This window comes from Carassius carassius, chromosome 32 (assembly GCF_963082965.1).
Source record: "Carassius carassius chromosome 32, fCarCar2.1, whole genome shotgun sequence".
Classification (NCBI taxonomy): Eukaryota; Metazoa; Chordata; class Actinopteri; order Cypriniformes; family Cyprinidae; genus Carassius; species Carassius carassius.
The window spans coordinates 4,676,840-4,703,295 of NC_081786.1; the positions used below are offsets into that span (position 1 = coordinate 4,676,840).

Here is a 26,456-nt window from a genome sequence, read left to right on the forward strand (position 1 = left end):
CGTTTGTGACATTTTTATATAAAGAGGTGAAATTAAGGCGCTTGTATGCATGCATTTTGCGTGAAAGTACATTCGCAATTGATTAAAAAAAACAAAACTGATAATTTAACAAGAATATCTGATTTCCTTTATTTCGATTCGTTTTTTTTTTTAATTATAATTATTTTATTTATTCTTTTGCATCTGTATTATTTTGTGTCTAAGCTATTAAAAGCAATGCATGCTTAATTTAAAATAAATATAGAAATAGATGCTACTTTAATCAAATTGCATTCTTCTAAATATGCTCTGCTCTCTGCGCCAGCTTTTGGCTGAGCCCGTCTGGTTTTGACTAGCTGTTGGTAAAAGACCAAGAGAAAATCCAAGTCTAACACACGCGCAGCCTCAAAGACTCGCTTCATAAAAGATCCGATCTCGTTTTAAATGGGATTTTAAACAATATCATAGAGAGGCCAAATCATCTTTTTGTGGAGCGTAACCTACATGATGGGCACGTGAACCTGAACAGATTTGACTTTGATCATGGTATTTTGTATACACGCATTTTGGCTGAGTAGCCGTGAAATTCATTTAATTATCTTGTAATTCCCCCCCGATGCGTAAATAAAATGGATAATTGACTTCAGGCTTGAGAAATCTCGATATGTGCAGCCTGTAAAATAAGGTTAAACAGCTGATATTTGTGCTTTGTCTTTTTAATTCGATTTAAAAATAAAGAAAACATTTTTTTCACCCTAAAGTAGGGTCGATTTATCTGATATTGAAGTTGAGCTCGCGACAGTAACATTTAGCCTAGTGGAGATGGAAAAGTTAATAATGATTGCAATAATCGACACAGGAATTTTTTTATAATAATAAAAAAACTTATAATTTTAGAAAATAAGAATATACTTTTGGGGGGGTGACGATCCAATATTGCAAGGATTAAAAGCATATGATCTAAATTACATTCTCTCCTGCGCACGGTATGTACATTATAAAACAGTCGTTTTACATTTTATATTTACTTAATGTCTAAATATCTAACAGAAATGCCTGCTTACGCATAACAAATAAATATTGTGAGGTTTATGGGATTGATTCAATAATAATACAAATTCAAACTATAAATAAAATAAAAATTGAAAATATTATACCATCAATTCTTATCTATTTAGTTAGCTCGTTATTCTCTTTAATGCACATATTTTAAAATAACTTAATTTCAGGGGCCATAAACCACATTGTTGTATTGCTACGTTAGGTGTGATTTGATCATGTATTTTGGGTTTTCACATAGCCTAATCAAATACTTTATCGGAAACATTGTTTTCTTTAAATCATGTCCAAATCTTTGTGACAGACACCGTGACTCGAAATGGTCTGCTCACGTCAACGAGAAGCTGATGATGATAATGAAAGCAAAGTATTATTAATATGCGTCTCTGAAAATCCAAGAGCAAACCAACAGTTTACAAGGGCAGTGGAGAAACATTTAACACATTTGAGGGAAAACTCTATACGAGTGCATTGAAAGGAATAACAAACCGCTCGTTTATTTGCCATATAGTAATCGTATCATTTAAATACTGGCATGTCTAATTTAGATATGCAGCCATTTGCATGGGAATTTTATTGTTTGTAATTGACGCAGTGATTGTACAGGGCAACAGTTGACGGTTTTATTTCTATATAACGCTTTTCGACATTTATATGTTGCATTGCACTATTAGTGCACATCTTTAAACGAGCCAGGCTTAACATATGCGATCAGCAGGCAGCGTTCAAACTTATGTGGCATTTCTCGTTCCCCCGTCAAAAGCTCTGGCGCTTTCTTCAGCCTTATGGAGCAAAATTTCGACAACAATAAGCTCGGCCCTTTAGTTCAAAGCGCCCATCAGCGGGTCTACCAGAAGACCTTTCTTCTCCCTCTTTTCATTCTGAGTTTGGAAAAGCACTACAGGGCCAAGGCGCTCCTAATACCTTCTGATGGGGATTGAATTAATTATCTCCAATAACACAATTGTGCTTGGCCAACGAAAAGAGCAAAGCAATACCCCTTCAGAATCACAGACACGAAAGAAAGGGCCTTTCAAAGGACGAGAGAGAAGAGGGAGAGATCTCTATCCGACATCAGCTTTAGAAGCAGCTGCTTTTCCATCAAAAATGATATGGGAGAAGTTTATTAGAGCTTTGTGCCCCTTTAATATGCATCGAGCATGTCAGGTTGGTGGTCTCGCACTCCCCTCGCGGTGTTCCGTGTTTTGTGTCTTCATTATTCTACAGCATGGGCTTTTGGATAGAAACGGCCAGTTGCTTTCGTTGGAGTTTCATTGCATAGGGCATTTTTTTTTTAATTTTATATAATTTATTATAAAACGAATATAAGAAAAGTGCATTTGAAAGAATGCAATATTTCAAATGAATAACGCTAAAAGTCTTAATTTGCACTCTTAAAAATAAAGGTTATTTGAATATTTTTTATTTATTTATAATAAAGTAAATTTAAAAGATTAGCAATACGCTTAAATATGCTATTCTGAAATTCTGGTACTCTGGTTTAAATTTAATTTAATATTTACATTATATTTAAAATGTATGATGAAAGGTTTTGTTCAATTTAATTTATAAGGATATCCATGTCAACAATGCGCAGTTTTAACATTCTAAACAACACAAATTTATCAGCTTGATCGGAACCTGGGGAAAAAAAAACGTCCCATAGAAAATATGCACTATATTTGTATAAATAAACAGCTACTATGAGAAGGACAGAAGCAGACAGAGGAAAAGAGAGAGCTTGAAATATTTGGTGTCGTTATAGCAACCGGACCAGTGGCGCTTTTCTCTAAGGGTCATTCAATATGTGCAGCCGAAACACGGTTTTAATTAAAGCGTATAAAAGTTTTTTTGTAAGTCGATGATCACGCACACTGAATTTGGGGGTGGTAATGGGGCATTTCTCTCCACATGCTCCAATAAACACAGCTTCCAGCCTCCAGACCCACTCGGAACATCCACATCTCAAACAAATCTCTTAAAACACGTACAGCTCAAACAAATCATTTAAGAACGCACATCTCAAAACAAAAGTTTCCAGCCCAAAAAAGTTGCACCATCAAAGGGCAAGTGTTTTCCATAGGGGTGTCGTGGCACACCCAGGTTGTGCCATCTCCACGGTAACCTCTAGGAGGAAAATCGACAAGCTTGTCCTGGTGTCGGGCGTTTATTTGAGGGGAGGGACACTCAGTGGCACGTCTGGCCTAAACAGCCCTTTCTTTATTCACCGGTGCATCTAACATATTTCTGAGTACATAATCGATCAGGTTGAAGAAGAGCTCTGCTGAAGGACGGACAGGGAAAGGCAACATTAAGCATGCTTATATAATTGTTTGGTGTATCTAGTCACTGGTAAAGGTCGACAGATCTCTTTGGCCCATTTTATGTTTGTAAATTATCAGCATGAAAAGCAACACTCGCAACACATTAAAAAGAATTCAAAGAATCATCAACCCCCTTTTTTCAGAACAGCCATTCCCACTTTTTTTTTTTTTTACAAAAAATGTTGGGATATGATTTTAAATTGTGTTTGCAATAAACAATACACATTTTAAGAACACATTGAAAAGTATTAAAATTAAAGAATAATTGTAAATATTTCAACAATATTTCACCCAGCACAATATTTAGTGTATGAAACTTGAATTAAATAGACTGTTATTTATTGGTTTGATTGAATAGTTGTGTTTAGAATATGATTATGTAATTTTAAAATTAATTTTAATTTAAAAACAAAATTTTGAAAAAAAGGGGAAAAATTAAGACTGGTATTTCTCCTCAAAAAGACTTTTGTGCGAGTCATGTGAAACAAACAAATAATTAACAATTATACAACTGTATTCCCTGTTGGTGGACTGCATTATTAGAATTGATTATTTTTAAGAATTTATCCTATCATTTCTTTTGCCTATCATTTCTTTTATATATATAAAAACACTAATTGATAATCACAGAAACAGTTTATTATTAAATAACATTTAAGAGTAAATACCGAACAAGCATTCATGATCATAAATACTGATTGTGTCGACTGATACACTGAATAATGCTGTTATAACTCAGTTTATTAATTTGGGAAAATGTAAAATATCTATAGTCCAGTTTGTCCATCCCCAAATCCCAGCTTTGTCCAGAAATAGCTGGCTTTCTATGAAAAATAAAGTCTCAGTACCTCACAAAGTAATCGTCCAATCAAATCTCCCTTGTTTAACCAGACTTAATGTCACACTGTAAGTAAAAATCGACTGTGAGGAGAGAAAGAATGAAAGAAAGAAAACCTTTGGAGTAGCTGATAAGAGTGTGGAGGTAAAGGGCTGGCAGCAGTAGTTTCATTGGTGACTGCAGAGAGAATGTGGTTAAACATTTACGATGGCATTTCTGAGCCTGGGCTGGAATGAGAACAGGGCTGAGAGAAAGAACGCCACTTCCAGCCTGTGTTTGCCCAGGCCAGGCTTCGGCTGTTTGCTCAGAGTTAAACGCTGCAGCCTGGTCACCAGATGTGGCCGTCTGCTCGGGTCGCCCGACGGCCAGTCAGTCAAATGACTTTCCGGACACTGCCAGTGCCCACTTTCTTCCTTAACACCTCCACCAGTCGCTCCAACCTGAGAATGGAAAGACAGAGAGAGGGAAGGCAGAAATAAGTGATTGTGTAAATGAAAGTAGAGCAAAACAAACGCAGGCCAGCTCTTGGCTGTTCTCTCCTCACACAAGGGCGCACTTGGAGGAACGGAAAGATGCAGAGAGTGGATGTAGACAGTTCTTAAAGTGGGTGAGACATCCATGCTGGTGTCAATGCCCAAATCCTCCAAATATCCGCCTGCCTTTACTCCGGCAAACAGAAGCCTGTGTGGTGTCATGTGATTGGTCGGGGTGAGTAAACCTGTGCTTATGAGGGCAATGATCCCACAGACTCTGTGGAAATGGAGGGAGATCTAGACGGGTGAAGGGATTCTTCAGGAGCAAATGGATAATGAGGAATGAAAACAGACCTGCTTCTCTCCATCCAAACAAATGCTGCTTCCGCTCCAAAAAAATACACTCTTCAGAAACTTTGACATTAGTTCAAATTATGTTATACTACGCAATAAAAATAAATAAATAAATAATATGACAACATATATTAAATCAGGACTCTTAATTTATAGAACTAAAAACGAGACTGCTTAAAGTGACATTATTTATTATTTATCTATTTCCATCTATAAAACACCAAATAAAAATGCATTTTATCTAATGTATAAATCTCTAATTTGTTCAGGTTAGAATCTCATAATTGAAGATGACAGACAAATAAATAAATAAATAAAAAACTATGATAAGAAAATTGTATGCATAAATTAAAGATTTTTACACTTTATGAAGAAAACATACAGTACTTTTAAATTTTTTTTAGCCATAAGCACAATGCTAGGTTGGCACGACTGCTTATAAGATTCAAATCTCTATAAAACTCAATCTTTCAGTACATAATGCAGTGGTCTGAAAATCAGACTTGAAAGTTAAGTATTTAATAAATTCATTCATTACATTAAATAAAGGTATGCATAACAAATGTACAAGATTGTAGAGACCTCAGGATTGTTAAATCCAAGCTTTTTCAAATAAAAAGAGCCGATAACATTGAGTTTAAACGGTCTTACAACAACAAAGCAAGGCCAGCTCAAGCCGTGCTTAGCATAGTCAGTGCTCATATTGTCCACTGAGGTTTCTCAGTCTTATCAAGTGAGCATATGGGAGTGGTCTGACCCAAGCCTTGCTCCTGCCGAAGTCTCTACCTGTTTTCCTGTACAGGGAAATTGAAGAGCAGCCGCAGGACCATATGTATTTCTCAGAGGCGATCTGTGGCCGAGAGAAATGCGTCACTTTGGAGCGAAAGGGGGGAAGATGAGGGGGAGGGGATGGTTCAAAACAGCAGACTAATATTTATAAAAGGTCACTGTTGCTAAATGAACAGGTCATGCACATGAGCATATATACATATACAAGCAAACAACCTTCATATCACACAAGCAATCCACTTCCACCCAAAACACACAAACATGCAGACAGACACCACAAGACTGTCTCTCCTCCATAAACATGCATGGAAACACCTTTCCTCATTGTGTGCAAATTTTTAGCATTTTAAATATATTCATTAGCCTCCCTGTCATGTTTGCACAATTAACAGGTCTGCCTTTCCGTGGCAGGATCTCCAAGGTGTGCCTGCGGGCTGGGGAGGATTTGGTGAACACTGTTTGCAGAGAGTGGCCGTAAACCCAAACATACACGCGAGGGAAGAGCCGGCAAAAGCGCAAATCCCGATTAAGAATTCACCGAGTCGCAAAACCAACAATTCCAGCTCAAATAACACAGAGTAAACAGCAGCCGTGCATAAATTCTAAACAACAGCACGTTTTATGTATGGCACGACAACATATCCATGTTTCAATGCAAAAGAAGATCCTGTTTGTAATCTATAATTATGCCACGACAATGCCTAACAAAAATGCTTGCATGAAATGCTATAAGATCATACTGATAACTCAGGCAGCTGTAGCAGGGTTTTTAGCAATGCACGAGATGCAGAACTGCAGTTTGATACGACCGGTGTTATTTTAGTACCCGTGTTATCATTTTTATTAATATTCTGAATTCGTTTTTTTTGTTTAAAATATTTATATTATATAAACATTAAAGGGCAATATATATTTATATGTAGTTTTTATTATTATTCTGTATTTTCTTTTTTAATTTAAGTCAGTTTTAGTAATTTAGTTGTGTTGTCATTTTTACTATTATATATATATGTCTATATAGTTTGTATGAACGGCTATTTTAGTTATAGTTTTAGTTATTTTAGTACATCAAGTTTAAATACATGACAAATAAGAAATGCTGCCTCTGCAGCTTCCTGAAATAATTTTTTTTTTTATAAAAAAAATTATATTATATAAAATAGTTTTTTATAAAAAAAATTTCTTCCATTTTTTTGTCATTGTTTATTAGTTTTTTTATATATATTGGATTCATTTTATTTCAGTTATTTTAGTACATCAAATTAAACGACATGAAAATTATAAATGTTCCCTCAGCAACTAGCTGAAATAAAATAAGTGCATTTATAATAAAAACAATGGATTTAGATTTAGTTAACATCCCTAATAACCCCAGATGGGACGTACCAACCGCAGCCCATTTGTGGGCCATCAGGCCAATGAAAAGGTCCTTTGTGCGCTTCTCATGGCCAAATTTGATTCAGCAGGTCATTAGACATTCAGCTCAGCTCCTCCGTCAATGGGCCTGGAAGAACGGCACTCAGGTGCCACATTCTGGGCCGGCGCTGGGCTTCCTCTTCCCCGCTTCGCCCTGCTGTAGGAGCCTGGAGGCCGATCGCATCACCCTGCATTCTTCTCACAGTCATGCGACGAGGCCCACGTCAGAGTGGCTTCCCACGGGCCGCCTGGAGCCCGGAGAGTGCAGGGCATCCATCTGAATGTCAGCTAGTGGTCAGGTGCGACTGCCGCGGTTACCCTTCCGCTTACTGCGGACGATCCCAGTCATACACTCACGCAGAAGCTGACACTCATGTTATCCTTCGCTCTATGAGACAAAATAGCTGTCACCTCGACCATAACCATCACTACATAAGGGCTCGCTGCAAGAAAAACTTGTTGTTTTAAATTCTGTCACATTTACTCACCCCATAAACTCTAATAAGAGTTTTTTTCTTTAATACAAAAAGATGATTTTTTAAATGATCTTAATAATTCTAATTATTTTCCATACAACAGCTCATACATTCTGTGCATATAAAACTGCATAAATTGTACCTTTAGGGGTAAAACAGCTCATCACTGAGGCAGCACCATCGAATATAAGGTTTATATACACTTCAAAAATTCATAGCAGTATCTTAAGGGCACATATTCTTGCAAGTTACAAATACCATATGCACCTTTTAGGGGTAGATAAGGTGCAAAGTTGTCACTCTTACTGGTTACTGTCCCAGTGATAGGATGCTGTGTAGATAACTAAAATAACTGAGACTGAAACTTAGACTGAAACTGAAATAAAAATGCATTACTACAACTATTTCAACATATTATAAAAAAATTCATAAAGACGACAAACATCCAAATTGCGAAAAAAAAGGCAACTAATTAAACATATAAATAGAATCTATATTTATATCTCAATGATACTAAAATAACACAACAGTGAGTGTAAAAAATAATAATCAGAAAGCAACAGAAAGGCAGTCCATGTGACTTATATGCTATATTTCAAGTCTTCTGGTGTCATATGATGGCTTACATGGAATGGACCAAATTCAGGTTGCTACTCTCTGAAAACACAGTCATGATCACTATGTACAAAAACAGAACTCAAATAAAAATATCCTATATAAACAAATTTGAAATGATGTGAGGGTGAGTAAATAAAGACTGCATTTTGTCTTTAGGTGAGGAACTCCTTTTAATCAACAGCTCACCCAAAAATTTACATTTTATCATCATTTACTCACCCTAATGTTGTTCCAAAGCTGTTTGACTTTCTTTGTTTTGTGGCACAAAAGAAGATACTTTGAGAAATGTCTGAATGTTCTTTTCCCCCATGCAATGAAAATCCGCAAGGTCCAACATTCTTCTAAACATCATCTTTTGTGTTCCACAGAACAAAGAACGTCATGAGGATGAATAAATGATGCTCATTTTTGTTTGAACTATTCCTTTAAGAAGTGATTTGGTGCAAATTCAGGGCCCCGAGCAATAAATAACATGCTGATTCTCAGAATACAGGGAACTTGTTAGCTTCCAGTAATACTACACAGAGACTCAGACAGTAGTGACTCACACTACTGAACATTGCACTGTGGACGCCGCTTGGTCAGACCAGTGTACACAACAAGCTGCTCTGATACACACTTGCTGTCTAGATGAGGACAGCAGCACTGGTCTAAGCAAAGTGCATTGTGGGATATGGAGTTTCATGTCATGCAGCAGAGGCTGTGTGATCTTACCCTTCAGAAAGGCATGTGTAAACAGTGCACTAAAGTTCTGTCATTGTGAGGGGGGTTCTCTCTGTGTTTTGAGCACCCCCTCAGCTCAGCATCTCCACCCCCTTTGGTTAATTCATCATGTAAATAGATCAGCAGGCCGGCCTGTGTTTGCTTTGCGTGGGGAACCCCCCATGTGAGCGAGACAACAGGGAGAGAGAGGGAATATCTACCAGGCGGCCAGTTTTTATACATTTTCAGAACACATCAAGAGGCAAGTTTAGAGAGACTTCGAGAACATGCTTTAAAATCATCCAACAAGTGCAGGAATTTCTCCAAACAGGTTTCTTTAATGGAACACAAAAGTGAAGAATGTTCATGCTCTTTTCAATGCAAAAAAAGTGAATAAGGATTGAAACTGTCGATCTTCAAAAATGACCAAAAAACATCATATAAGGAGTCTAAATGAGTCATGTGGATTTAGTTGTAAAGACTAATTTTGTAATTTTTGCTTTCATGGTACTTTTTTCTAATTTGCATCTTAACAGCATCTATCCTCATTGTCACAGAATGGAAGATGAAAGAGCAGCACAAACATTCTGTATAACATCTTTTTTTTCAGTTTCACAGAAGAAAGTAAGCCATATAAGTTTGGAACTTAAGAAGGGTAAATGAGTAAATGGGCAAATGAGGACAAAACAAGACGAGGTAATTATCAAGTGAAAAAATATCATAAGAACCCAAATCAAAATCTATAATCAAAATAATTTTATATATAAATACAAACACAACATTTGTTTGAAACATTGGTAATGATAAATATATCTTCAAAAAAAAAAATTCTTAATCCTAATCACTCCAAATTTTTGACTGGTAGACTGATAGTTTAACATGGTTTTGGTATGTTGTTAAAATTTCTCCAGCTTAAACCAGAGAGTGAATGTCTGTACTCACCTCTGCACTTTCTCATTGGCCTCCCTCTCTCTCTCCTGGGTCAGACACAGCTGGTTCTGAGCGCTCTGAAATTCTGCCGTCAGCTGCTGCAGACGGTGCAGCAGGGGCTGAATCTGGCTCTGGCTCTGGTTTGAGGTGGCAGGACTGTCCAGACTGGTCTCATCAGCCTGATGCTGTAGCACACTGGAAACACAGTTTTGATATAGAAGTGTAATTAGTGACAGAGTCAGTCATGAATTGGCGATGTTCACTTGGCTGCTTGAAAGAATTAAAGTATAAAAAAAAAAAACAGGGCACAGATTATGCATTGGCCAAGTTTTACATTTAAAACACAACAAATCATAATATAAACACCATATACACTTACATTTTACTAACAAAACTTACATTCTAAAACTGCAATATTAACTGCAATTGCTTTTAGTTTTAGTGCTTTATCTACCTGATTTAACCCATTAAAATGAGTTTTGTTGGTAGAAATTAATGTATTTCGATTGATTCAGCGATATTAACTAATTTTTTAACTTGATCAGGTCATTTATATATTTAGGTTACTATGTTTTCAGTGCATTCTAATGAATGCAGTAGGCAACATAGATTATATGATTGTTTATGAATGAAAAAAATAACTAAAATTAACTGAACTGAATTTGTAAGTTTGTTAATTTCCAAGTAATACAATTTTTAATGCATATAAAACCTACAAAACTACGTATCTTTGTGATTCATCGCACACTTCAATAGATCCTTAGGAAAGACAATCATCAAAATTACAAGAACAGTATAACGGCTGACTTAACGGCGCAGCATCAGGCTCATGTTTCATAAACCAGGAGGAGAAATGCCAATGGTCAAATTTCTTACACAAACATGAAACTTGACCCAGACATAGAGAGAGCATGCTTGCAGTTTACCTGAAGGTGGGGAATCATAACTCTATATCAACAGACACATCTAATATTCAAACGGAATGTCAGTACAAGAAACAATATCTGGGGCTAATAATTTCCCAGAATGTCAGCAGAATACATTAGCGCTCTCAGGGCACTGCATCTAACTCGAGGTGAAATTCAGACAGGTGTTTTTCAACAAGAAATAAGATAATGAGGGTCAAGACAAAAACGTAAGGGTAGGGGCGATAATAAGAGATACATATTAAATTAACCAACAAACATGAGCAGAACTGTACAGTCACCACCAAAAGCTCCTATGAATTAATTGTAATAAACTGAAATGCCGATAACAAACCCCAAATCAACTTCTTGAGAAAACAGACATTCCAAGGATTAAACATTTCTAATGAAAACATGATGCAGCTTTCGTGTGCAAATCAAAGCCACCAAAATGCTAAAGTGTTGCCAAGGCATTCCTGTATTTGACTTGGCATTTACAGTTCAGGTGACTGCACTCATAAAATGCCCATGCCAATGTGCAAAGATGATAGTGTGCTTTCAGAGCTGCATGCAGCAGTCAAATAATTGCCATTGTGATGAATAAAAAATGCTAACAGATAACTTTCTCCATGTTATTTTGAATGTGAGAGCAGGTGCAGCTGTTTGTAACTTCAAGTTGCAGCTTACGTTGTCATTCACTTCCAGCTGATTGGCTGTTACACTTTTTATTGTACATCAGCTGGAAAAACATTTTGAAAGTGATTTCAATGATTTTGTTTTTTGTGCAATTATCGTTCCTCTACGCAATTATCTGCTATTATTTTAAAGGGGTCATATGATGCTGCTAAAAAGAACAATATTTTGTGTATTTGGTGTAATGAAATGTGTTTATGCGGTTCAAGGTAAAAAACACATTATTTTCCAAATACTGTACATTATTGTTTCTCCTCTACGCCTCGCATTTCTGAAACGCGTTGAATTTTACAAAGCTCATCGTTCTGAAAAGCGAGGTGTGCTCTGATACACCAACTATCCAGTGCGTTGTGATTGGCTGATTACCTCAAGCGTATGACTGAAATGTTATGCCCCTCACCATTATGTGATGCAGTCTTCCGGAGCGCCGAGACAAAAACATTAAAACCCATTATAAATGAGGCATTTGTAGCATGCATTGGGGACATAATTAATGATTATAATGACTTATACTGTCTCTTTACGTGTTGCAGTGCATCGTGCAGCGTAAACATAAAACCATGTCTGCATTTGTGATCGGAGAAACAACAAACAACAAGCACTACTTTACACTCTACACTGACGTTTTCTTTCTTTGCATAAACATTTGAGCGTTGTTAAGCAAATCTTCCTACATCGTGACGTAGACATGTGGGGGCGTGTTTACACAAGGTGTTTTAGGTGGGTGTGGATGAGTCTTAACTTTTATAAAGAACATATCTTTGTGTTTGACACTTTAGTTTTTGCAACTTTTAGCTTGTAACACTTCCAAGAGAAAGGAAAACTTGAAATCATATCAAGCCCCATTATTGTTACATGCTTAAAGGTGCTTAAAAAGCTGCCAACAAACTGCAGAGGACTAATATGCTTTAATATGACACCAAGAGCATGGAGATCAATATCAGGTCTAAATAATGATAACACCTGCTCCCCTTTTATTCAAGCAGAAACTAGATGAATGGCTGTAATAACACACAGGTATGCTGTGCTCACCTGCGACCACAGACGTACAGAAAACCACAGCTCTATTAAGTGAGTATTCATATTAACCACGGAAACAATGCATTTAGTACAATGCCACGATTAGCTGACAATCCAAAACGTCTGTCTGGCTCGCATGCCTGCATGAGTCTATAGTGACAGAGACATCAAGATGGATTAGCAGCAGCTTTTGTCTTTAGTCTTTAGCCTTTAGCCGATGTGCCTGTATGTTGTTGCCCTAAAGTCATATTACACATTGAGTCTTACTAATTAGTTCCAGGAAGGTTTCCATGTCAGGTTCTTCCTTTATTTTTTATTTTTTAAGGCAGGAGGTAATCAATTCTGATGCGATATTGATGTTCGAGAAAGTGATGTAAACTTGTGTGCTTTGTTTAATTAAATGCAAACATATTGGGTACAAAGGTCCAATGACAGTGACAAACAAGGGCAGAGAAGCATTGCCACACTATGGATTATCTTATCTAAGTCCTCCCACCCCCTCTCAGACACAACTGGTCTATCCTGGTCCCCACTTTATGAGGATGATTGTAGTAGGATATACGATGTCAGAGCAATGAAGATGCCAGTATGATGGAGCTCCATAAACAGGCATATGAACACAACCGGTCTAATACACAGTTCACTACATAGAAGCTGTGACAGATGTGTGAAATTATATGTGATTATACTACACTTTTAAAAATAAAGGTTCTAAAAGGGTTTGAAGCAATGGCATATGAGAAACATTTTTGGTTCCACTAGGAACCTTTCAAGTGAAACATTTTTTAATTAGTGCAAAGAATATTTTAATAATCTTTTTCCCACTATAAAGAACCTTTGGTGCAATGGAAAGATTGGATGGATGTAAAAGGTTCTTCATGGAACACAGAAACATTTAAGAACCAATATTTTTAAGAGTGTACATATAAGAATGAAAATTTACCGGACAAACCTTCAGGCCATCCAAAATGTAGAAGAATTTATCTCTTCAGAAAATATTTAGAGAAATGTAGCATTACATCACTTGCTCACCAATGGATGCTCTGCAGTGAATGGCTGCCGTCAGAATGAGAGTCCAAACAGAAGATAAAAACATCACAATAATCCACACAACTCCAGTCCATCAATTAATGTCTTGTGAAGTAAAAGGCTGCATGTTTTTAAGAAACAAATCCATAATTAAGGCATTTTAACTTTAAAATGCATAAGAATGATTCTTGCAGCGAAAAAGTCCATTCCCTGTTGTCCTCTCACATCAAAATCCACTTACATATTTGGTCTGAGGACTCTTTTTGCTTGTAAAAGGTACTTGATCTGTGTACATTTCTTTCCTTATTCAGACGAGATAACTTTTCCATTGGAGAAAGCGATATTAAAGGACTCAACACATTTCAACACATTTATCGAGAAGCAAAAGCTTAAAGTTAAAAGACCTAATATTGCATTTATTTACTACAAACTTATAGCTTTTCACTTCTCAAAATATTAATTGATGGATTGTTGTTGTGTGGATTACTTGTGGATAATTGTAATGCTTTATCCTTTGTTTGGACTTTCATTCTGACGGCACCCATTCACTGCAGAGGATCCATTGGTGAGCAAATGACGTAATGATACATTTCTCAAAATCTTTTCTGATAAAGAAACAAACTCTTCTAAATCTTGGATGGTCTGTGGGTTAGGACATTTTTACAGCTATTCCTTAAAGTATGAGCATCAGTAACAATGACAGGGAAAACACACTAATAAAAGAAATACAAATAACTCCTCTTGTACATTTAAAAATACTATTCACTGCATTCAACCAAACATATGCTGCTTGTTAAAAACTGCAGTGTATGTTGGTCTAGTCATAAAGGCTGCCAGACAGACGAACTGAGGACTCTGTTAAACATTAACCAGAACCGTAAGATACCTGATCACAGGAGTGGGATCCCAACGAACCTGCCCTCTACCTCTACAGGCCAGTTAATCATTAACACCGCCACAAAATGCTATCAGATGGGAAATGTAAAATAACCTTTTAATAGACAGCATGTATCTACAGACAAAAAAAGTACATAGAGACCGCAGCCAAAGCAGAGACAGACATTCTACTGAAGGGTGTCTTTAGCAACCTGAGGTGTATACAAGCTAACTACCGACCACATCCCACTGTCAACCATTCCTTACGTCAATCACTCATTCTGACAGTTGCTGATAAAGGCCGTGGTTGTTTCAATATGTCTTGTTCCCTCAATAGAACACAGAAATATGAGAACACACCCAATTTTGAACACAAACACCAAAGTTATGATCACTTGGTCATGAAAAAAATGAGTTTCTTTCACAGAGCCTGGGCTGGAACGCTGCTGTGTGTTTGGATAATCAATCTACAAAATGTATTTTACTGCACAGAATGGAAAGACGGCTAATGCAGCGGCTGCAGTTTGCTCTGTTTTGGGGATAAAGTCGGTTAATGCCACAGGCGTTATAAATATCACATAGATTCAAAGTTTCCATCTAGCAATATAGCATAACTACTGGTGTTATCAGCATTGAAGGATTTCTGAGAATAAGTAATTTCAGCTCAATCGGCAGGGGCTTTAATGAAAGGGGGAAAACACAAGAAAATTGAAATAAATGCCACTGATAATCAGTTCGCTGAGAGTTGAATGATTAGAAATCTCTGTGAAGATCAGACAACTTACTACTGTGTTACCTCATATACAAAGTTAATAATAAACAAATACAAAATACAGAAATGAGAGTCTCAGCAAAAGACTTCCTCAAATCAGTTTATATATGTTTGAATACTATGCATTAAATAGATAAAAAATGACAGTAAAGACATTTATAATGTTAAAAAAGATGTCTAATTCAAATAAATCCTGAAAAAGAATTGCTGGAAAATTCAGATGAAAATTCAGCTTTACCATCATAAATGAAACTAAAATAAATATATATAAAAATAAATAAATAAACAGACATGTGTGTGTGTGTGTGCTCTTGTTTTTGTGACATACCAGGACATAACTCTGTATAATGACATGGGTATGACATAGGTATTACAAGGAGAGGGTGACTTATGAGGACATAACCCATGTCCCCATTTTTCAAAACGCTTATAAATCATACAGAATTAGTTTTTTTGAGAAAGTAAAAATGCACAAAGTAGGGTTGGTGTAGGGCCATAGAACATACAGTTTGTACAGTATAAAAACCATTACATCTATGGGATGAACCCACTTTTCACAAAAACAAACGTGTGGCTTTCACGTGTGTGTGTGTGTGTGTGCGCACACACACACACACACACACACACACACACACACACAATTATAGAAAGATAAATATATATTTTACAAATATTGTAAAAACTAATAATTTATATGCTAATCATATCATCAAATGCAATACATGTTAGCATTAACAATAAGAGTTAATGTTAATGTTGATGCTACTCTGTAGATGTTTAAGGTTTTTATTAGGGATGCACAGACAGGATTTGTTTTGGCCGAGGCTGATTTTAACAAACAACTATTGGACAATTTCGATACTGATATTGGTCAATTGCATAAAGCAGGAGTTAAAAACCAAATAACATTATTTTTTTTAAACTATCTTTGGCTATAATAATAATAATAATAATAATAACAACAACAATAATAAAGTACAGCGTTTTCTTTACTAAAAAAACAACAACAACAATAACAAAAAAAAACAAAAAAACAAGGGACTTGATCTGGTAGCTTATCTTGCACTTAGTCAAAGCCAATACAGTATCATATTTTCTACATTTTGACCAAATGTATTAAACAAAAGAAAATACTGTCAACGCTTTAAAGACATTAAAGTATGCCTATTTTTTTAGAGATATTTAAAAATGTTTGCAGAATGGATAAAAAAAACACTACTCCTATAAGTGTTTTGAGAGGAAAAAACTGACTAAATTAGCAGGCTGAACAACACATTTTATTATTAATATATTATCATTATTATGTTATTATCATTAAGAAATAATGTAGGCTAAAACACCGGTAAAAGCAAAATATTTAAAAATATTACAAACACAATTAGGCTACTTTAGTTCCCTTCTCTCAACAACACATCCTCTAAAGTTGTAAGCCTGAAACTGAAGCCTACCTCTCTCATTCTGCACAAATCCAAATGTTTCCATATTCACAATGTATCTGGATGCTAAAACATGATTTATTATGTAAACTATAGGCTTTGTTCTTCATTCACATTTTCGACATAAACATCTTCCTTTACAATTGCTATAATAGGACAGTGAGGCGGTGGTTACGATGAACGGCACAGGCTGTACGGACTATTTAAATTGAGCAGTGTAACTTTTATGTATCTTTAACTGTGTTTTTTATTTTGATAATGAACAGGCTGCGATGTCAAGTAAGCAAAAATATGTTGTATGTGCATTTGAGTCACTGACGTGTACTGACGAACTGTAAAGCTTTTGCAAAATAAAGAAAACGGTTTTCTTTTCCATGAACTTCGGAGCGCGTTACAATGATCCAAACTCAGCACAATTTTTTATTTTGTTTCGTTAATCTGTTAATGATTTAAGTGAAATACATTTTGTATATAGGCCTCTATATTCCTTTTAATGTAAGCCTTTCACTGGTTGGATGAATCAGCATCACATTTGCATATGGCCATACTATGCTGTCTGACAAACTATATTTTGTACAGATTTTATTTTGTTTTGGCAATTGTCTCCATGCAGTTAATTAATAAACCATTGTTATCAGCCCTTTTCATGCTATTTCCGATAAGCTGATGGCTTTAAAATAATCAAAAAATCAGCCGATAAATATCGGCGGCCGATATATCGGTACATCCCTAGTTTTTATTTCTTCTAATTTCATAAAGGAAACAAAATATAATATGATATCAATGATATTATGAAATGTGTTGATTTTTTGATGAACGTGTCATGGAAGGCTGTTTTACAGTATGTTTACAGATCAGTTTAGGACCATTTAGACCAGTGGGTCAGATTTAAAAGGTCATGAGAAAAACCTGAAAAAATACAAATAAAATCTGATTTCAGCTGAAAATCGAAACTGGGCTCTTTGGCTTATGGTGTAGTGCAAGAGTATTGGAAAAATAGAGCTCATGTTTGTGTACGTTGTATCTGCTAATGACTATCGAGCTGCAAGTGTTGACAGGTCGAGCTGTTAGCATGTGTGATAATGAGCGATCACTGGGGAGTTGGACCGCATGGGGACCTGTGGTGTTAATACATGTCTATCCAGCACGGTCTCCCTCCTGGCTGACGGTCAAACAAAGCACCTTAAATTCAGAGTCTAACCTCTCCTGAACAGGTCGGCCAATGATAACCCATTAAAACAACCCACCCCAAGTGAACAAAATTGCCTAAGTGTTTCTCTTTATCAGCGGGGAGCGTGTGTACGCTAACACTATTCGGAGCCAGTTCTATCAGAGCCTGAGGTTCACGCCGCAGACATTTTTTTCTAACACCCCATTCTCTCTCTCATCTGTTCACTGCCCTTTCATGTGACTCAGACTGTCTGTTATCCTACAAGACAATGGAGCTGGTCAGGCAATCCTGAGAGCAAACACACACAGCAATACTCTGGCCTTTGTTGGGCCTGGAGGATTCTCCTTTTAAAGGTTCAGTGCTGCAGTCACATTGGCAGGGGACACCCTGACGAACACACAATGCAGATTGTCTGAGGAAATACAATGTGTTCCTTCTCCTCCTCCTGCTGGGACAGACAGAAAAGACTACAAGAGTGAGAGCTCTCTTCTCAGATTAAGTGAGTTTGGGTGTGTAGCACCAGACGCTGAACTCAATTACTTTACAAGGAAAGGTTTTTAAAAAACAAGCAGTTCGTAGAAGCCTCAGCTGAGCACCAACATCATGCACACACCAAAAACAATAACAGTTCTTCAGATAACCGTGTTCTTTTCTGAATATTTAATAAATAATAAATAAATTATATTAAGGATAATTATGAATTATATATTTTTAAAACTGCTTTTCTTTTTATTTATTAAAGAATTATTATAAAAATGAGTCAAATTATTCACACAAATATTAAGCAGCACAATTGTTTTCAACATTGATAATAATCAGAAATATTTCTAGAACAGCAAATCAGCATATTAGAATGATTTCTGAAGGATTATTTGACACTGAAGATGGAATGACGATGATGAAAATTCAGCTTTGATCACAGGAAAAAATAGCATTTCAATATGTCCATAAAACACTGACTAATGTTAATTTATCCAACTTAAAATGTAAAAAAATATATATGTATAAACTTGCATTAATGTAGATGAAAAAAAATCTTGTTGTAAAAGTTCTGCTATGGCATGATTAGGTGGTAAAACCCTTATGGAGTGAAACACAAACATGCAATCATGCACAACAAGACGCGGAAGAGATCTAATAAGATGTGACAAATGCAAATGGAAAGTCCTTGATACACACGGATGTACATCTCAGTGAAACCGGACACAGCTCACTTAACCAGCACGACCAGTTTATGAGCCAAATGTATTTACTCCATATCGTCTATCAAAGACGTCCTCACTGACAGATAAACCTCAAATAAAGCAAAAAAGCCCTTTGGCTGGAAGACAAGAACCAGGGAGGGAGAGTCTGTGGTAGTCCATCACGACCACTGGGAACGCTTTGGTTTGGTTATTTAAGACCCTGACTATCATTTTAAATAAAACCTTAAATAAGCAGAGTTCAACTTGCAGGCCAAAACAATCAGATGTTAGGTGGTGCTGAAACGTTTGTGGTCATTGCCTCTGGAGGCTTTTTTGCACTGAGATCTCAGCGTGGACAGACCTCTGACAGTGTCTGCAGGAGACGTGGCTCGAGATCACAAATTCACGAATGCTCCAATCCTTGAGATCACGAGTTTGCGGTAATCTAGTGACTCACTGACAAGTCGAGCGATTTATTTTTCTCTGGGCAAAGCAAACAAAACACATAAAAGCCCGTTTCAATGTTCATAATCTGTTATAAAGCTGGATGATGATGACTCAGTGCATGATTCATACTTTCTGCCTCTATCAGTAATGAAATTAGATTAAATGAGTGACAGGCAATGAGGGTCTTTTTAAATTATGGAAGTTTTGTGATGCAGAAACCACCTCATTAACAACTATTCTACTGCTGGCTGTCAAACACACAACCAAAAGGAGTTAAACAAGTAAAAAGAAGGTTTATACTGTGTACTACTAACGTACCTACACAAAGGGTTCGAAAAAATAGGTTTCATAAAATAACCTTCTGGTGAACAGTTCTAAAAAGAACCATTTTTCTTCATCTGAAGGCCATTTTAATAATCTAAAAAACCTTTTTAGAATTCTGTGCAACTGAAAAGATTCCATGAATGTTAATTGTTCTTCACAGAACCAAAGAGGCCAATAAAAATGTTTAAGAGTGTAAGTAAATAACAGTACTAGCCTCAACCTCAGATCACTTGATGCATATCACACAAAAAATGAAAATTGGTCTCTTAAATAGTTGGATGGGAAACAAAGTTACATTAATGAGTTCCCAGGCTGCAACAATGAACGTTTGTAGTATAAACTAGTCAAAAGTCTAACTAGACAAACTATATGTGGTAACACTTTAGTATAGGGACCAGTTCTCACTCTTAACTAGTTGCTTATTAGGATGCCTACTATTAACATATTGTCTGATTATTAGTATTTTAGAGGCACATATTCTGCATGACTATTGTTCTACATCCCTAATCCTACTCAATATATTAACTTAACAACTACCTTACTAAATATCAATAAGCAGCAAAAAATGTATTGAGGCAAAAGTCATACGTAGTTAATGATTTGTTATTAGTGAGAACTGGAGTTTAAAATAAAGCATGACTCACTTTAGATTAGAAAACACTATTCATGTTTAACTAGTTGCTTATTAGCATTCATATTACTAGCATATTGTCTGTTTATTAGTATTTATAAAGTGCAAATTGCATGACCATATTCTAGATCCCTTAACCCTATTCAATACCTAAACTTAACAACTTCAAACAACAACCTTACTATCAATAAGCAGCACATTAGAGTTTATTGAGGGAAAACTCTTTGTTAATAATGCATATGTGTTCTCTAAAAGCATTACCAACTATGGTTCTTGTGACAGGCATAAACCTCAAGAATCCAAAAATGATGGACTGGACCCTCCAATACAAAGCCTCTTGGTTCCTAACCTCTGGAATGGCATGCAAAGGCTTTTTTCCTAATTCCTGCACTAACATCAACACATTATCCATCACCTGGATTATTACAATCCTTCAAAACACCTTGCCCTGCACCTTTGTTTATTTGGAAGTTCATTGAACACTTAAGGCATGTCACAGCAGGTCCATGCTCCGCCACAACTCAAACAAACTGTAAAATGCATCAAGTGAGTGGTTTAAGGAGTTACTGTGCACTGTGAGGTGGTTCACCTGTGATACCTGCGTAAGGTTTGCAGCTCCTCTTCCACTGTGTGACTCTGCAGCAGGGCTTTATCTCTTTCTCTCTGAGCTTCTTGAAGGTCCTCTTCAAGCTGTAGAGATTGGAGAAATGCATGTCAGATCATATCACGCTCCGTTACAACACACTGTATGGACAGCTCAAAAAAAAAAAATTAAACCTTTAAGAAGCACAAAGAGTTACACGAGGAGAACAGCAGAACCGATATAGGTTTTACCAATGGAAAAAACCCTTAAAATATATTGATAAAATAAAAAAGGCAAATAAATAATGCATACATATTTTTTTTAAATGAATACATAATTATTAATTATTTATTTTATTGTCTGCTAAATTAACATCAAAGAAATACATATAATTCCATTAAGAGAATTAGCGCACAGTCAATATGAGTTTTACTAATAGCAAAAGAAAAAAAAGAAAAAAAATTAAAAGAAATAAAACAAATTAACAAACAAATTTGTTGAATTTAAACAAATAAAAATTGTTGAAATTAATACATATTTATTCATTAATATTTATTAAACGTCCAAGTAACAAAAAAAATCACATGACTGAAGAGTAAAAATAAAAAAATATAATGTAAAAAAACAAAAAAAAACTATGCATAAATAAAACTGTTCAAATGAATATATAATATTTAATTCATATTTACTTTATGGTTTCCTAGCTTTAAAAAAATGCTTAAAAATTGCTGAAATTAATATATAATATTTATGCATTAACCACATTTTCTAACTGCTGGTAGACTGTGAAACTGACAATGAGGAACTATTAAAATTAATTAGGCAAGCGGACATGATGCGGAATGCCAAATAGTTGACGACCAATTGTCCGATATATTGACCAATACAAATACAAAAAATATGATGCAAATCAATTGTTGTAACTAATAAATTTATCCAAATAAATAAAAAATCTTGCATGGACTGTGCTTCCATCAGCACGGAAGAGAACAGAATTCATAATGTGATGCAGAGATGTGCCAGATTTTCAGTGTTGCTGTGCAAGGGTTATTGTGAGCATTAACGTAAGTGGTTTCTCCTACTGTCAGGTAAAGCATACTGGTCTAACAAAGAGCAATCAAACATTAAATAACATCATTTCATATCTATCGGCTCATTTCACTGTTTTCTCGACTTCAGATTGGGCAGAACTCAGCTTTTATTCATCACCAATGTCAGACAGATAACTATCTGAACCCCAACTGAACTTCATTCATTGGTTCGTGTGCACACAAGGAGAGACTCAGTCTGAGGGTGATCCAATTGACTCTATTGTCTCCTAACTCAGCACCTACTCAGCAGCGGTGTGTCGTGAGACCGAGTGATCCCTGGGCCGGTGGGTGCGGGGAAGGCCGGGTAAACACTGTCCCCTACCTCGCAGTGCCTAAACCTGCAGCACTATAAAGCCCCTTCTAATGACCTGCCGTTGAAACAGATGTATTGATGGCCTCGTCCTATCAACAGCTGGGCGAGCAGACAGACACAATGGAGACTGTCTAAACAAACATGACAACCTGTGCTACTGTAAAGGCCTGCAATATACTCCTGAGAGACGAGGGAGGACAAAGACAGAGAGAGTTGGGGAGATAAACGAGAAGAGGGGGCTTAAAAGAGAAAGACAGAGGATCAACATGTCCGTTTTCTTTTCAAGAAATGGTTTACCCCTACAAAAATGTATTTAAATTTATTTACCGATCTCAGTGTTATTCCACACTTGTATAGGAGAAAAAAAATGCAACTTTCAAACAAGACAAACAAGCACTTAAAGTGCTTGTGTGTGATATTCAAAATACTAGGTAAACTTTGGTCTCTTTTTCATACAAAGCAATCATATTACATCAGAAAATGTAAAATATAGAGTACAAGACGTGAACTAGACTACATAAAAATGCAGCCCAAAGTACTGTTAATATAAAGAAATGTTGAGCAATGAATGACAAATTGCATTTTGGTTTGGAATGACATGATGGTGAGTAAATAATGACAAAATTTATATTTCATTGTTGAACTATTCCTTCAAATGAATGCAAGACGTGGAGTTATCATAAGTGCTGGAGATGAATGACTCTATAACGTTTTCTATACCGTAGGGTTTGTTGAATTGAGGTGTGTAATTGATAGGCTTGGAATTTCAAGAGTTTTCTTAAAAAAAAACATGAATGCTGTCCATGCCTTATCTTTGGGGTGTATCATAAACTGCAATAAAGCTTGAAGCTTTCATCCTACTGGATGCATTGTCTGCAAAACGCATTCAATTTGGCATCTCTTTGAAACCAAGCTGTATCTTATCAAGATGCATTGGATGGGAGTTTCTTTCTCACTAAAATCAACTGGAGCACAATAGCCAAAATCCACAATGCTTCACAATGATGTGAAGTGCGTCATGCCCAGCTAATAAAAAAAAGAAGAAAGTTTTGATAAAGGATCCCATTAAGTTATGAAAACATCATGTCCTCTGAATATTTAAAATGTCCAGTTTTTAAGTATTTTTTTTCTGGGTTATGTGAACGTTAGAGAAAGCATTTTTTAATTCTGCAAACATTATGGCAATGTCACTTTAGAATGTTTTCTGAACCGTCTAAAACTAGTAAGCAGCAACTCTTACGTTAAATTTTAGACAAACTAAAATAACTTACAATTAAAATGTTTCAGAAAAAGTTCCAAGAATGATGAAGAAACAGTTTTTAATGAGAATGTGTTCTAAGATTGTTCTGCTAACGTTCCTATTATGTTATTTTGGAATGTTCTCCGAACATTTAAAATGTCCAGTTTTTTAAATGTTTAACAGGATTGAAAAAAAATAATTTTCTGTAAAGTTGCTTTGCAATGATTTGTATCTTAAAAAGCGCTATACAAATAAACTTGAATTGAATTGTTAGACAAAATAAAATAACTAACAATTAAAATGTTTAAGGAAAACATTACATGAACAATGCATGATATATTTTTTAAAAGTGTTCCAGGAACATTTTGCTAACATGCTCAATAAGTCATGAAAACGTTATTCTGACTGTTCTCTGAACATTTAAAATGATCAGAATTTTAAATGTCTAAAATGATTATTTTATGCTTTCTCCACCATCTGAAAATAGTAGGTAGCTAAGAAAAAAAAACGCAGGTAAAAAAAAAAAAAAACTTGTATGCATTAACAATGAAAATGTTTAAGAAATTTTTTTTTTTTTGTGCTTACGTTTTTTCAACAGTGTTATTAAAAATCAGGCAACCTTAAATCCTATTAACATAACTGGAACAATAACTGTTAATAACTTTCTGAGAACATTCCACATTAGCCGTGTAAGCATGTGTACCGTTATACCTCTCTGATGTGGCCTGTGATTAAAAATCTTCAATTGCAGGCTAAAGAGACAAATGCAAATACAATCTTTGCATGCTATAGATAAGTCTGCGTGAATGTTTTCTTGCCACAATGCATGACTGTAACGGAAACAGACATATGACTCGAAACGCCCAGTGCATCCCCGAAACACTTTTACGCATAAGCGTATGCAGCTTCCGCTGGTGCAGGCCCAATCATTCTAATTACTGGAGTGCAGGTCTCGCAAGTCAAAGAGAACATCAAAAAGCCTCAAACCTCTAAAGTCAATATGTACTTTTCTCCAACAGGGAGGGGAGCTTGACTTCAAAGAGCAATTCTTTTAATCATATGTATTTTATCAGCATTCATTACAATATTATCCAAATTAGGTTCCCAGAGTAACGTGTTAACCTGTAGAGATTAAGCCCTGCAAAGGAGGGTCGCAGCCTTGACCTTTATGAGCGAGCGTTTGGTGGGGCAGAGGTGGGCTGGTCGTGGCCTTTCTGACCCAGTGGGGAGAGGAGGATGTGATGGAGGTTATCAGCGGTGTCACAGTCCGCTCTTTCGCTCTAAACTGGAGCTCATTTAATGCTGCAAGGCCCGTTATCATGTCAAAGGTCACAGAACACTGCCACTTAAGCGGCTGTGCAAAATGTTAGATGGCACATATAAAGGAAAACAAGATTTTTCTCGCTCTTTTGAAATAACTAACAGTCACGAAGCACGTCATTAAGACCATTTATGAAATCTAAGCTGCAAAAATTTGTTGAATCATCATGTTTATTACATCTTAGCAATAACCACATACATAATCTTTGTTTTATTTACAACCTAAAAAAAAATCAAAGTGAACTTAACTGTACTGAATGTGCACTTTTAGTGTACTTCAAATCTGAAAAGAAGATTTTTTTTTAAAACTACACTTTCAGATAATATAACATTAATAAAATAAAAGTCCACTTAAGTGTACTTAAACATTTTCCGGTTTCTTACACCTAAATAGACAAAAAAACTGCACTTTGTAATAGTGTCAAATCAAAAGTTTTAATTGTTAAATTATTATGTTTTAATAATATGTTGTCATGCTTTAAAGAAGTACACTTAACGTATTTCGAAGGTTTGACTAACAAAACTATGCTAAAGTGTCTTTCTTTTTCAAAAAGGAAATTGTATCTCTAGCCTGCACTTTTCCATCTTCTAATAAATGCATTATATTATTTGCTAAACTATTACCAAACTAATATTTGAATTTCATTTCATTGTGTTTCACATGTAAAACAAATGTGAACTGGACTCAACAGGCGTTTCATTATAAAGAACTAATCCAGTGAAACACATGCACCCTTCTCTATTTCCAAGCTTGTGTCACCTGATGGTGTCTGATCAAACAAATTCATTTCGACACGACAGAAACAAAAGACTCACATCCTTGTCTGACAACAAAGAGCCCAAATACATGAGAGCCCTCCTCCGCAGAACACACTCATAAACTCTCTCGTAACAGTCAGCACAAAACAGCAAAGCTGATGCCCCTGGCTTTAAAACACCTATAAGACCCACACCTTCTACAACTAAAATATCTGCCAAGGATTGCATGCTTTGAAAGAGATTATTATGCAATCTTTATGATTACCCACTATCATTTATTTGAGGGGGAATGAAACCAGGACATGATGTGGGTCTGATTCAAATGCATGATATTTGTTAGGCCACAGCTCAGACATAAAACAAAGAATCAAACAAAAGAAATGTCAATTATCATCATTTATTAATTACAAAACCTTATTAATTTCTTTAATCTGTGGAACACACACACACACACACACACACACACACAAAACACATTCTGCAAAAGTATTTCTTTTATGTTTACTCCATTATTTATTCAATTGTTTAATTAATGAAATAAAAAATAGAATAAAAAATATAGTTAAAAAATTACAAAATTGAGGATTGGGTGGCTTTGTGTTTTATTGAAAATACAGCTTTCATATAATATAAATAAATAAGATTTTTAGTCACAAATATCAATTATTGAATGTTTAACCAAACATTTCTATAAAAGAGGAAAG

The 26,456-nt window shown here is 35.7% G+C and overlaps 1 protein-coding gene across 2 annotated transcripts in view; it reads right to left on the reverse strand.

The window, feature by feature from the left end:
- Positions 1 to 3,983: 3,983 nt before the first annotated feature.
- Positions 3,984 to 26,456, reverse strand: part of mipol1 (mirror-image polydactyly 1) — a 69,155-nt gene continuing 46,682 nt past the window's right edge. Inside the window, exons 12-14 of one of the 2 annotated variants that reach the window (XM_059519940.1) lie at positions 21,036 to 21,136; positions 9,971 to 10,153; positions 3,984 to 4,640 (exon numbers count right to left, since the gene is read on the reverse strand). In XM_059519940.1, coding sequence (XP_059375923.1) covers positions 4,574 to 4,640; positions 9,971 to 10,153; positions 21,036 to 21,136 — 351 coding nt within the window. In that variant the 3' untranslated portion in view covers positions 3,984 to 4,573. The remainder of the gene's footprint in view (positions 4,641 to 9,970; positions 10,154 to 21,035; positions 21,137 to 26,456) is intronic. The other variant, XM_059519941.1, reaches the window with a different exon arrangement.